Source organism: Chelonoidis abingdonii, chromosome 1, assembly GCF_003597395.2.
Source record: "Chelonoidis abingdonii isolate Lonesome George chromosome 1, CheloAbing_2.0, whole genome shotgun sequence".
NCBI lineage: Eukaryota > Metazoa > Chordata > Testudines > Testudinidae > Chelonoidis > Chelonoidis abingdonii.
The window spans coordinates 166,889,635-166,904,415 of record NC_133769.1 but is presented as its reverse complement, the minus strand read 5'-3'; the positions used below and the strand labels follow the sequence as shown (position 1 = coordinate 166,904,415).

Genomic DNA, 14,781 nt, shown 5'->3' with positions numbered 1-14,781 from the left:
TCTAAGAAATTGTCCATTTGGGTATAAATCCCAACCACAAAATTTCACCAAAATCAAGTAAATTTATCATTTATGTCTGCTTAAGAAGCTTAATACTGAAATCAGGTTATCATCTAATGTCTGAACCATAACATCAGAGCCAATGATAAAGATTCCGGTATGAAGGTTAATCCTTTATCCTCCAACAAACCCCCAACAGAGATGTTATTGTGCAGACTTTGGGCTGGTCTACACTACGGGGTAAAATCTATTTTAGATACGCAATTTCAGTTACGTGAATAACGTAGCTGAAGTTGAATATCTAAAATCGATTTACTCACCCGTCCTCACCACGCGGGATCGATGTCCATGGCTCTCCATGTCGATTCTGAACTCCGTTGTGGTTGGTGGAGTTCCGGAATCGATATAAGCGCGCTCAGGGATCGATATATCCCGTCTAGATTAGACGCGATATATCGATCCCCGAGCAATCGATTTTAACGCGCTGATACGGTGCGTAGTCTAGACATGGCCTTTAACAGAACACTCTTAATAAGAATAATTATCAGAATTCTTATTTACCAAAAATTACAAGTGACAATCTGAGTCTCAAGACACAGATCACACTTTATTAAATGTCTTTTATGAAACAATAGTTACAGTTGTTTAACCCTGGGGACCGTCTCTTCCTAGCACCTTGCACATGGGGTTTCTTGGTGCTCAAACATACATGGAAGCACACAGCCACAGTTTCACAACTTAAATAAATAGAAAAGGCCTGGACATCTCCATGCTACTAAAAATAAGACCAAAAAAAAGGTGTGTATGTGAAAAGTGTGATACTTAAAATGATAAGTTCTTGCAGCCTTCTTGACTTTTGCAGAGTAGGAGGTGGAAATTCAAGAAAGATCCTAGGATGTTCTGCTGCAGTCTCAGGGTGCAGGGGACACTGGAAGCTGGAGAGGCTTGATTTTTGATGCTGTGATCTCCTTTCCTCAAGATAATCAGTCTTGGAGATTCTGGTCTGGAAAGTCACTCTTCCACTGCCACATCCCTAGAATACTGGACATTCCAGGCCTTCCAGGGATGGCATGGACCTGCCCTTGCCGGCATGACTTCTCACACATGGTGTGTGCAAGGTCACACTGAATAGGGAAAGCCATATTGAAGAGTGCATCCCTCCACAAGCATGACCTCAGATGCAGTGTGTGTGACAATGCTTGTAGGGGTGGGCTGGCATGCTCTTCAAAATGGCATCCCTTGTCTGATACTGGACAAAACCATGACTGATTTTGCCTCAGTACTGGAACGGGGCAAACCTTCTACCTCAGATGGCTTATTGACCCAAAAGGCCTTCATGTCCTGTGTACTACACCTTTAAATTTCTAAGAAATCTGCCTGATTTCAGAGATTGCAGTCACTTTGTTTTCAGAGAAGCTGCCATTTGTTCAGAGAAAATACACACTGTGCTCTCTGAAGGAGGCTTTGTTTGGATCTGTGCAGGGATTTCCCTATACACACACCCGGAATTTCTCCAACACCCCTCCCAGTTTTGTGAACTGGTTGCAATTTAGTGATTGTTTTGAAATTTGAATTGAAACTGAAACATCAATATGCTCTTTAAAAGCATATAAAGTATATGATAAAAGTATAATAGATTTTAAAAGTATGAACAGCTTCCTTATACAGCTGTTGTTTTTATGACAATGTCAATGCATTCATTTCAGTTATGTTGACCAACCTATACAATTATGATTTGTAAGCAAAGTCTAAATGAGCTCTCCCTGACAGTGAGTGATGAGCTGGGGGTTGGGGGGAATGGCTTCAGGACCAGACTGTATTTACAGTCACATCTAATCTACCTTGGTATCCAGCAAACAGAGCTGTGTTGCCCAAGTGATAGATTCTGGCTGGGGTTGGGTTACAAATCACTTGAATGTGGGCGAGTGGTGGTGGTGGTAGTTGTAATGAAATGTTATTCTTATTGTATGAGTAAAGGGCAGTAGAACTGTACTTAGCCTGTGCTGATTGAGGGCATGCAGAGAGAGGGTGGGGACAGATGTTTTGCTTGATGGTCTGTCTGAGTCACAGGTGATATTTGACCTGCCCCTCTCTACTGTTTAAAGACTGAGTTGATTAGGCTCCGTAGATAGTCTTTTGTTTTGCTAAGTGACCACTACAGCTGAAATCACTGATAATCAGGTCTAAGTGCCTAGACCTGCTGTGGGACAGTGTTTCTGTGGAAGAGACAGCCCAGGCTGCACTAGCTGTGAGGTTCCCCCACCAAGAGCTCAGCTGAAATCACTGAAAGCTGGGTAGAACCTCAAGAGACCAACTCGCAGAGGTCACAGTGGCAGGTGGCAGCAGAAGGTGACGGCGCAGGGCCATTGGCAACAGAGCGATGGAGTGAACAGTGGCACAATGAACAATGGCGGCACAGTGAAAAAAAGTCACCAGAGTGAACAGTAAGAAGGTGGAGGAACAAGCATGGTGCCTTCTTGCCCCCAACCTGGAAGGTGAACTCATGTGAAAGCACCTCTGAACTCTGAGTCTCCACTGACCAAGGACAACAGCGGTGAGTGTTAATGAGGCTGTTAAGAATGCTGGAGACACAACACAGTTCATGTGAACAAAGATGGCTGTGGCATCATACTTTCTATTTAAGCAAGAGATACCACAAACTACAAACTGGAGGCCAATGTTAAGTGCATTGTCACGTGTTCATCTTGAAGTTGAACACTGGTTCCAAACAAGACCAGCAAGTGCTCACTATCTTTCTGCAAGAAACTCAACTGACTGGCTAGAAGACTCAACAGTTGAAAAAGTGAAGAACTTTCTCACCACATTCAAAAAATTTGCATACATGGCTGATGAATGCACCGATGCAAATGGGTGTCAAGTATTAAGTCATTGTGTACATTATCTTGATATCAGTGGTAGGCCAGTAGATGCATTTCTAGATACTCAAGTTATAAAAGATACATCGGCTGCATCTGTGACAACCCACATCTTAGAGTTAAATGCTTGTCAGTTGGACCCCAAACAGATGGCTACTTGTGAATTTGATGGAGCTGCAAACTTCTCTGGAAGACATGGTGGAGTACAAGCTTTGCTCAGAGAAAAGTGTAACCCTAATCTCTTCTGTACAGACTGCAGAGGTTATCTACTCCAACTAGCACTAGTACGAACTGCAGACTCTTCAAAAGACATTTAAAAAGCTATAAATTTAATGTCTTCATTACATTCTTTTTTCAGCAAGAGTCCAAAAAGACTGAATATCTTAGAAAATATAGAAGATACAGTGAGACTGAAGGTCAAATTAGTCCAACGTGGGAAAACCCTCTGGCTTTCTCAAGAGCAATCCTTGGCTGTTGTCTTAAAATTACTCCAGCTGTTGTTATTGGCTTTGGAAAGTAGCTACTAAGATGGGACAGATCTAAGTAGTGAGGCTGGTGGATTACTTTTGCTACTATGTTCAGAGAAGACTATTGCTGTTCTATCTCTTCTAAGTCTACTGTTGAAACCACTTGGGTCATTAAACAATGCCATCCAGGCATCTGCTACAACAGGATCAGAGAGCTATCCATTGAAAAAGTACTGGAAGAAGCAAAGACTTTAGTCCAGAAGTTGACTTCTAGATTCTACTCAACCTCTACATAGCTTTTACAGATCCCTGTCCTATAAAACACTGACAGTTGTATGGAGTGAGGCACTACCAGCCTTTTTCATCATTGAATAGAATTTTGTGTTCTGAAGGAAGTCACCTTCTGCCTGATCATGTGAATGAACTAATGAGCATATCAATTGAAGAAGTGGAAGTACCAGACACACAAGAAGCTGCCAAAGATGAATGCATTGCATTCAGGAAGTTGATTAACAGAGTTGTGCAAAATTATAAAAAGAAACCAAGAAGGATGTAGCTGTTGTGCTTCATAGAAGGCTTGAGCAGCCAACTTTAATTTGTGTGGTGATTTTAGAACATGAGTTAAATCTAATAAAATGGTCATGAAACATTTTTCAGTTTTTACTATGGTGCCATATAGCTCACCTTCACCCTCATGGTCTCACCCCTCATCGGCTCTGACACACACACACACACACCCTGTAAATTCGAAACCCCGCCCCCCAACTTCAGTTCCTGGGAAAACACTGGGTCTGTGCTTTTTCCAGAGTCTAAAATGCGTCATTCAGGCTGAAAGCACATGGTTGTCCTTTTAGTGGAAGGAGAACTAGAGTGTTGCAAACTCTTTCAATATTATTGTAAGTCTGGCAATATCTGTGTTTTGGGGTTTTTTTTCCTTGACTCTCCAGCCACTGGAGGGAAGTGATTTCATGAGAATCTCTGCTTTCATTTTTTAAAGTAAATTTTTATCCCCCATGGTTACAGATAATCTTTGAAAATGTGTCTTGAGTACAGCCCAAGGGCTCAGAAACCAAAAGATAAATAAAAATCTAAAATGTATTTTTAAGCCAATCTCATAATTTTGGGAGAGGGGCCTAACCCATTTCTGAACATGGGGATTGGAACTAATGGAAATATAACAATGAAGTGTGAACTGAAATGGTAAGTACTGAGAACTGAAATACTACCTCCACTACATCCCACCGTGATAGAAACATGCTGATAGTCTATAAAATTGCTTGTTCTGTTATGAAGGTCATAATATTATGACAATAACATGATGTTCTGTGCTGCAATAAATTAAATTGTTGTATGGCTATTCAAGATGTTTTTCATTTTATGATCTGTTCCCCTGAAAAGAATAAAATCAAGTTTTAAAAAAAAATCTCCCGGTATTTTGGCCAATATAAGCACGTTACTTCTGATGTCCAGGCCTAATAGTGACTAGAAAATTACATTTTGTTTGCATTAACAAAAAAACACAAACAAGCAAAAAACCCTAGCAGCAACAACTGATTGTAATTTCAACTGGGTGTAGTTATTATTTTCCCCAAACAGTTGTGTAGTGTTTCCATGCATTGTTAAAGAAATATGGTGAACTTAAAAATCACACTTATGTACTTCTGCTGGAAATTTTTCGGGTATGGTTGTTACAGGTGATGCCTAGAATTATTGAAAATAAAAGATTTATTTTTAGTTTACTTTATGCATTTCAGAGCGGTTAGTATGTAATGAGTTTTAGGGCATGTCTATGCTGAAGCTGGGAGCATGCCTTTCAGCCTGGGTAGACAGACTTGCGCTAGGTTTGGTTGAGCTAGCATGCCAAAAATAGCAGTGTGGCCATTGCAGCATGGGCGGCAGCACAGGATAGCCACCCGAATACAGACTCTGGGGTCTGTTGGGCTTATACTCGGGCAGCTAGCCTATGTCACCACAGCCATACTGCTATTTTTCACATAGCTATCTCAAGCAGCAATAACGCATGTCTGCCTACCTAGGTGCTGTGTAGACAAAATTCCAGTGTTGTTCATGCGAGTCTTTCAAACAGCAAGAAAGAAGAGAGAGCATTTAAAAGGAAAAATGTGAGTTTAAAACCCACAAAAGTTGGCAGGGGGTTCAAAGGCAAGTGCAGTCCCAGAAATGACATTTAGTTCGCTTTTTGAAATGAGTAGATTTCAGGGAGACTGCCTCTTTAAACAGCTGTTGCCTATCACTAGCATGTTGAGCTGCCTTGTATTCTGATATTCTCTTAGTGAATGAGAAGATAACTCCTCACCTCTTCTTTTTCTTTCTCCCCCAGTTAAAAGACAAAACCTGAAAGTCCAGATCAATGCAACTGATGATACTATTTGCATGAAATACATTCGGCTAAGTCCAGACACCAAACTCCAAGGCTTCATCCTGGGATATGGAAGCAACGGCTTCTCTAACCAGTATATCCCTCTACCTTCAGAAGGAAAATCCTATGTAACGGAAGTTGGTAAGGCATTATGGTTTTGAGTGCTACTTTTGGTCAGTGGACAGGGGATTGGAATTAAAAGAATGGGAATCTGGTTTTTGGATTTTTTTTTCTTTTTTAGGGAGGGTGGAGTGAGTTGTGTGTTGTTTGTTTTGTCCAGGAATTTTTGCAAAGTTCTCAGATGGCAGAGGAATTGAGAGATCATTTTAGGAAAACAGATATTTCTGGTTCTGGAAAATTTTGATGTTGGTTGACCATTTGGTTTACATATTTTTTTAACTGCTGAATTTTTTTTTCTGATATTGGCTGTATGCATTGATTAGACTGGGTTATTTTGGATACAATTGCAGTCACCAGAGACAGGCTAAGGTACCAGGGAGTCAGGTGCCAGTCAGGCTTTAGGCCCCTGTTATAGGGTTCAGAGACTCACAATGGCAACTGATGTGGGCCACATGAATTCTAACTCAGGAGTATAAAAGCTATCTCCCCTAAATCTACCATCTGAGGCGTTACTGCAAAAACAAACCCTAAGAACAGCTTGGGCGTGAACTTGAAAATTAAGGTTTATATTTGTAAATACAGTGCTATCATAAGGCTTGATTACTTAAATTGTAAATAAAGTCCAAACCCCAAGAAGAGGGATGAGTTTGGACAATAAGCCGTGTGTGTGTGAGATGTGGTAAGAATGGGAGTCTAGTCATTAACAGGGCCCTCAAATGTTAAATATACAATATTGCTTATTAACAAATTGTTTGTTCATTCTTAACTAAAGATGAGACTGAACCAAAAAATTCTGATGTGAAGACAAGTTTTAACAATGTTAGGGGGATATCTACATTCTGATTTGGAGCCATTTGGTCACTTGTTGTTAATCATGTGTTGTTCAGGGCTGTGGTTGGATATCACAATGTGAGACCTAAAGGTGGCTTACAATGTAAAAAAGTGAAATGAAAATGTATACCGCCTTCTCCCAAAATAATACCATATCTTGGCTACAACTGACTGATTTTTCACATGCACATAACTAAGCAGTATTAAGTTAGAGTGGTAATATGCTCTTCTAAATGATATTTTATAATTGGAATAGTTCATAATATCAACACAAACAAAATCTTCATTTTCCTGTAGGCTCCAAACCTCCAAAGGAGTAAACTGTTTATATGTGTAGATGATAGTTATCCTATTTATTTGGGAGCTTCCTAAAGACCTAAAAACATTGTCTGTCTTTTGTTCCAGGGCGTCAGTTCACTGCAATGATATTGTCATTGAAGTTAGGCAAATTTAAACAGGAAATAAAATGTCCATTTTTAACAGAGAGGGTGGTTAACCGTTGCAACAGCTTAGGTAGGCATGTGGCAAATTCTTCATCGCTTGGAGTATTTAAAACAAGATTGGATGGTTTTCTGAAAGATTTGTTCTAGTTCATCTGCAAATTATTGGACTATAGCAGGAATTACTTGATGAAGTTCTATGGCTTGTGCTTATGCAGTTCCGATTAGATCAAGTATGTCCAACCTGGCTCTGTCATAAAGCATAATTCCCAATTCTGAACCTTAGCATCCAAAAGTGGGTGCCTCCATGAACCTCCAAGCTTAATCACCAGCTTGGATCTTATAGCGCTGCCACCAGACAGGAATTACAGTGCCTGCCTCACTCTGGTCTCCCCAAAACCTTCCCTGGGGGACCCCAAGACTCAGATGCCCTGAGTCTACAACAAAGGGAAATAACCCCCTCCCCTTGTCTCCTCTTTATTTCCTCCCGAAAGTAAAATGTCTCCGCTCCTCCTCACATCCGCCTTTAGGTTAATCTTTTATCCATCTCGTTTTTTCTATTTTACATATCCCGTGCCCACTTGTACCTATTCCTTCGTCCGCCTGTGATGCCACCTGTGGAACGTGTGTATTGCCCCTATACTTCATAATTCCGTGTGTAATTGTGAAAACTCTTGACAGGACAGAGAGATCTCAAGTGTTTTCATTGATTCACACGTAGCGCGCATCCCAGGAGGATAAATGAGTCCCGGCACAAGGTAATGTGCTTTGCACAGTTATCATGCAACTGGACTATCCATAGAACACACCCGAGGATGTGATGTCCCTTTCACTTGCTGTGCCCGCTCCGCTTTAGGAGATCTGTTCCTCCTTCCTCTCAGACTCAATATGACGATCCTCTCTGGGCTGAGTTTCTTAGTGGAACTAGGAAAAAGTTCAACGAGAGGTCTGTGACAAATCGTACATTCCTCTTCTACCTATGATATGGTGGTAAAATAATACGACAAAGAAAGGAAAGACATTAACAAATTATCTCTGTATCGGTAACAATATAGCAGGTGTCAATTGCTTACAAAGAAATTAAAACTGACTAAACAGGCCTTAGTCAAAAAAAAAATACATTTCAAACATTCCAGGTCAACTACACACAGTGTGGATACAAAACAATATAAAAAACCTATATGTCTTATCCCTTACTTACAACTGGGAAACAGAAGATTAGAAGCTTGAAGATAGAAAGATCCCTCTCAGAGCGGAGAGAGACTAGACAGGCGAGAGAGACAAAGGACACACACCCAAAACTTCCCTCCCTGAGCTTTGAAAAATCCGGTTTCCTGATTGGTCCTCTGGTCAGGTGTTTGGTTCCCTTTGTTAACCCTTTACAGGTAAAAGAAACATTAACCCTTAACTATCTGTTTATGACAGGCTCTGGCTGCTCTAATGTTGGCGTTGTGGTGAGGCTGTGGGAGGCCTAGGATAGCATGCTGACTAATGTTGCCTTGAGTCAGAGAACAATTAAAATATTTATTTGTGGCCATTTGACCTTTCTGAATGATGTTCAACCCTCTGGTTGAAAAATTTGGACACCATTGGACTAGGTGATCATAATAGACCTTTTTGTTCTTGAAATCTCCCCCGTCACTGTAGTATCAGAATATTTGCTGGTGTATGTTTATGGGAAAAAGGTATAACTGTACTGAAATTCTTAAAATGCCCCTGCTAATGTGGTTCTGGGCGCTTACAGCGATATCATAATAAAACAGAAGGTGGGGGGGAAGAACAGAGGGAGTTACAGTAATAACAGTAACCCCTTGGGGAGGGGGATGTGCATGGCAGGGAAGGGAATGCTAGTGTTGTTTTTTTTTAAGTAAGAAGATTGGGGGGCCAACTGGATTTTGAAGGGTGTGAATTCCTTCATCTCGGGTCCACTGCAGCAAAGATATGATTGTTGTATAGCTGGAAATCAAACTCCTGCGATCTCTTTCTAATTCCATCAGTGATTTAGAGTTTGAGTTCAGGAAAGTCACTTACACAGCTCCACCGAAGTCACAGAGTTTAACAAGTCTGAATTAGATGCTTCGTATTATGTCTGCAAATGGGGTATAATGCCTTCTGTAATTAACTTTCAGGAGTGCTGAGGCTTAACTGATGTTTGTAAAGTACTGAGGTCCTTGGGTGAAAATAGCAATGCAGCCTTCTGTAGTTCTCCTAATTTTTTTCCATTTAATAGGAATGATGCTACCCAGTGGTGTGTAAAATCATATGAAGCCATGGACTCTGTGTCAAAAAGGGTGGACTTCAGCTGGGACACATTGCATTTAGTAGTTGTATTTTCTGTAGCTTTAATGTGTAAGGTTAGTGGCTTATAGCTAGATGAAGCTCTCAGAGCATCGCTTAACTGAGTGGTGCAGTAAATCATGGTATCCAGCAGTTTTCTAGAATTCCACAGAAGCTGTTGCTATTACACAAGCAAGATCCTGCTCCAGTGAAGATTAAAAAAAGATGATAAAACCATTGACATTTACAGCATGGAATGAAATGTGCTATATGGTCTCATATATTAGACACAACAAAGCACCAATTCAATTACCGTCTGTGTGTTTTGTTATGCCAAAGTACTGGGAGGGACCTTTCGTTTAAAAACCCCCACACACATTTCATTGATAGATTCAAGCTCTCTACATTGTAATATAATCCAGTGTGACAACTTCTTAATGGCAATGCACCACTTAAAAGTTAAGGGAAATAAATATGATAAATATAATTGTGTCATGTAACTGAAATGTAAAATACAATATGCTGTAGTTTTAAACACTAGCATCTGTGACTTTAGGCAAACAGCTTTCTTACACAGAGCGAGAAAGAAACCAGCTGCAGAATTTGCTATCAGCTATTGGCGTACTCCTCAGTTCCACAGTGTTTGTTGATTGCATTTAAAGATAACAGATTTACAGTAATTGTTAACTCAGGGGCATTTCAGGTTAAAAAGATTAAGAGTTATTTCACATGCCTTATGGAGATGTTTATTTGAATGAAAAAAGTATTCTGTACTGCATGAGAATGGAACATCAGGTTGCAAATTTCCACATAATTATATAGCATTATCTTAAGGGTAGATCCTAAGTTGTATTTATCTCATGCTCAGTGCAACTTGAGTGGGAGGAGGAAGGGAAAGGAGACAAAGATGGCAGCAAACAGCCCCTTGATTCTTAGGCTAGCTGCTGTCATAAGTTAGAGCAGCCACAGGGCTGCTATTATGCTGGCTGGAAGGGTCCTCTGGGGACTGTTCCGCCAGTTGGAAAGTGCATCCAGAACACTTCATGTGAGGAAGGTGGGGAGAGCAGGTAGCCTAGAGCTGACAGTATCAATTTTATGCTGCCAAGAGATTTTTTTGTGATTGGGGAATCTCTAATCAACCCTTTCGGGGCAGCTTGAAGTCCCTTTGTCCCCCTTGGGTGGCTCATAGTGACTTAACCTTGGGATGGGATATTAATATTTAATATTTAAACTGATATTTGTTCATTTTAGGTTCTAAAAGCAAAGAGATGTGCCAATCTATAGCTCAAGACGTGCTGTAAATTAAAATCACCTGCAACACTGTACAAAACAAAAGCCATGATAATCAGCCCAAGTCTTTAACAATGTCACTTACAATCAGACTAACTAAACAAACCAATATCTTGTTCTGTCTGAAATCTTAGCTCATTGTCTCTATATTCCACCCCTTCCCTTTCCTTGGGAAAACAGATGAGAATTGCTGATTGCCATGAAGGTCAGCTGATTCAGGCTGCTTTGGAACAGAATTGAGAGAGTGAATCCCAAAGTCAAAGTGCAGTCACAGCTCTTATAAACCAACCTGGTTCAATTTAAGTCTCCTGCTAGATGCAGCCATGGCAGTATTGCATGGGGAGAGAAGTGGTCTCTCGAGTAGGCAGGTCACAGGCCATTTGTTGCTTTAAATCTACAGTGATCAAGACCATAAATTGCTCCCAGAAGCCAATAGCAGGCAATGTGGATTGTACAGCATCGTATTTTCATCCTGACAAGCTGCTCCACTTATCAATAATCTAGTCATATTCTGCACCAGTTCAAGCTTCCTAATAATGCTAAGGGATAGCCCTATGTAGAAAACATTGCAACGGAATCATAGAAGTGTAGGACAAGAACGGACCTTGAGAAATCATCTAGTCCAGTCCCCTTTCACTTAAGGCAGGACTACATAATAATTAGACTATTCCTGACAGGAGTTTGTCTAAACTGTTCTTAAAAACCTCCAGTGACAGAGATTCCATAATCTCTATAAGCAATTTATTCCAGTGTTTAACAACCCTCACAGTTAGGAAGTTTTTCCTAGTGTCCAACCTAAACCACACTTGCTGCAATTTAAGCCCATTGCTTCTTGTCCTCTTTTTCTTCCTCCTCCTTGTAATAATCTTCTACATACTTGAAAACTGGTATCGTGTCCCCTCAGTCTTCTCTTCTCCAGACTAAACAAACCCATTTTTTTCCTTTCCTCATAGGTCATGTTTTCTAGACCTTTAATCATTTTTGTTGCTCTCCTCCGGACTTTCTCCAATTTGTCCACATTTTTCCTGAAATGTGGCACTCAGAACTGGACACAATACTTCAGCTGAGGCCTTATCATCACGGAGTAGAACTGAAGAATGACTTCTTGTGTTAGCTTACAACACTTCTGCTAATGCATCCCAGAATGATATTTGCTTTTTGACAACGATGTTGCATTGTTGACTCATATTTAGCTTGTGATCCACTAAAACACTCAGATTTCTTTCCACAGTTCTCCTTTCTGGGCAGTTATTTCCCATTTTGTATGTGTGTAAATTGATTGTTACTTCCTAAATGGAGTATGTTGTGTTTGTCGTTATTGAATTTCATCCTATTTATTTCAGACCATTTCTCCAGTTTGTACAATCATTTTGAATTATAATCCTGTACTCCAAAGCAGTTACAACCCCTCCCAGTTTGGTATTATCCGCAAACTCTCTATGCTGTTTTCTAAATCACTGATGAAGATACTGAACAGAACTGGACCCATGATCGATCCCTGTGGGACCCCACTCGACATGCCCTTCCAGCTTGACCATAAACCACTGATAGCTATTCTCTGGGAATGGTTTTCCAATCAGTTATGCATCCATCTTATAGTAGCTCCATGTAGGTTGTATTTCCCTAGTTTGATCCAGAAGTGATAAAGGCGTGGATGACAGTAACACAACACTGGTTTGTATATGGAAGAAAAAGTGAGATTAGAGAGAGTTTGGAATAAAGATAAACTAGGTGATTGCCACAAACAGGACAGTACCGCTTTGTATGTGTAGGTGATATTGGCTCTGTCCTTGGCAATGCCAACATTGTCCATTTAAAGAACTTTTGTAAACTAAAAAATATGCATATGGAGTGGAATCCCCCCGGCCCTACTTAGGCCACGTCTAGACTATGTGCCGGATCGGCGCGTTAAAATCGATTGCTCGGGGATCGAAATATCGCGTCTGGTCTGGACGCGATATCTCGATCCCAGAGCGTGCTTAGATCGATTCCGGAACTCCAGCTAGACGACCGGACTTCCGGATTCGACACAGCGAGCCGCGCGGATCGATCCCGCGCGGTGAAGACGGGTGAGTAAATCGATTTTAGATATTCGATTTCAGCTACGCTATTCTCGTAGCTGAAATTGCGTATCTAAAATCGATTTAATCTCGTAGTGTAGACCTAGCCTTAGTAAGATGAAGGTTAAAGAAAAGAAATGACTTCCCTAATTAAACAGAAGTGCTAATGAAGGAAAATATGTAAACTCAGTGTATAAATAAGCCATAACTTCCATGTGTTCATAATGAGATAACAAACCTGTGCTCCCCCAACACATAGGCATATACTTTCCACAGTTCCCACCCTCATAATACAGTTGACATTGCAGTCAGTGGGGCCAGACAGGCCAAATTTTGGCTCACGGTATGTGAAATTACATATGTTTATTTGCAGCAGGAAAAAAAAAAACCATGAATTTTAAGTTCCCTTAAGACCTTTCCTAGTATTTTCAGCCAAGATACATGGTTTGGATTAATGTGTGAGACAGGCACCTATAATACCACCACTCAATATTCTGTAGTTCTCTACAGTGATTCTTTACAAGAAGAATTTTTCTTTCCCTTTTCTTTCTTTTCCAGTTAAAATATAAAATAACTGAACCAGCCAATGTGTAAAGTAATCCAGCATACAGGACCATAGAGAGGACATACGCAAAAGCAAAGGGTTTTATTGATTTCCTGAACTTGTAATGTGTGTATGCTGGCTGTACCCTCTGTAGCACCATGTCTCTCTGCATATCCAGAATCAGCTCAGGGAGAAGGGTGAATAATAGTGGTTTGGTTCAAAGGCTCACCTAAAACTATTTAAATTGTAAACTTCTTGGAGTACGGGCAGTGTTTTCCTATGTGGTTTATATAGCGCTGAACACACTTTCTGAACTTAAATAATAGATAAGAGATATTAGCGAGACAAAGTGGATGAGATTGGAAACAAAAACACCCTGGAACGTGCTCAGATCCTATGGAAGGGGCATCAGTATAAGTTCCTAGATAGAATTATTCAATTTATAGATGTTTATACAAAAGTCTCCGGATTATTTGAATTTCATCTGAAACTATTGAGCCTGCAAAATAGGTCCGGAAAGAAAAGGTTTTCTTGTGAAATTTCTACTATTTCTTCCTACTCAGGCTAGAAATATTACAAGACACTTTCTTGCTTTATTTTGGTTCTGCTAGATGGAACCAAGTAGGTGCAGAGACATGTGCAGGGGCGGCTCCAGGCACCAGCACGCCAAGCAGGCGTGCCACCGAATCCGCAGGACCGGGGACCTCCCGCAGGCAAGCTGCTGAAGGCAGCCTGCCTACCGTGCTTGGGGCGGCAAAATACTTAGAGCCACCCCTGAACATGTGAAAATAGGAATGAATTTTTAGAAAGAGAAAAATAATTTATTTTAAACCACCAAAACCAGTTCAGATTGAGTTCAATTTAAACTTTGGGGAAAGCTTTGAATTGGCTTTTTATTTTTATCGAAACCAGACCACACACCCTAACAAAAGACCATTAGTTATTAATAATGGGTGCTCTGAGGATTATACTGCAAATAGTATATTAAGGGGCAAATTATGAATAAATATTCAGTGGCAAAAAATACATGCAGTTAAGGTTGCTTGGTGCTATGTCGACCCCTTGCATATCATTGAGTCAAGCAAAAAAGACGGTTACTCACCTTGGTAACTGTTGTTCTTCGAGATGTGTTGCTCATATTCATTCCAAGTAGGTGTGCGCGCGCCGCGTGCACGTTCGTCGGAAGAATTTTCCCCTAGCAACACCCGGCGGGTCGGCAGGCGCCCCCTGGCGTGGCGCCTTTGCGGCACCGTATATATGCCCCTGCCGACCCGGCCGCTCCTCAGTTCCTTCTTACCGCCCGTGTCGGTCGTTGGAACGTGGAGTGCGGCTTGGCTGACCTCCACATCCCTAGCGTTTCACCCGTTCTACATAGTTCTTAGTTAGTTAGTGTTGTTTGGTAGTTGTTAATAGTTAATAGTTATAAGTATAGTTGTTAAACGTAGTTGTATATAGTTAGTGGGCTGAGGTATACTCCTCCTCGCCCGCTCCGGGACCCA

The 14,781-nt window shown here is 40.9% G+C and overlaps 1 protein-coding gene across 15 annotated transcripts in view; it reads left to right on the top strand.

Moving 5' to 3' along the window:
• Positions 1 to 14,781, top strand: part of ABI3BP (ABI family member 3 binding protein) — a 304,680-nt gene that overhangs the window by 42,592 nt on the left and 247,307 nt on the right. For all 15 annotated transcript variants that reach the window (XM_075072439.1, XM_075072438.1, XM_075072445.1 and 12 more), the window contains exon 2: positions 5,682 to 5,861. In XM_075072439.1, coding sequence (XP_074928540.1) covers positions 5,682 to 5,861 — 180 coding nt within the window. The remainder of the gene's footprint in view (positions 1 to 5,681; positions 5,862 to 14,781) is intronic.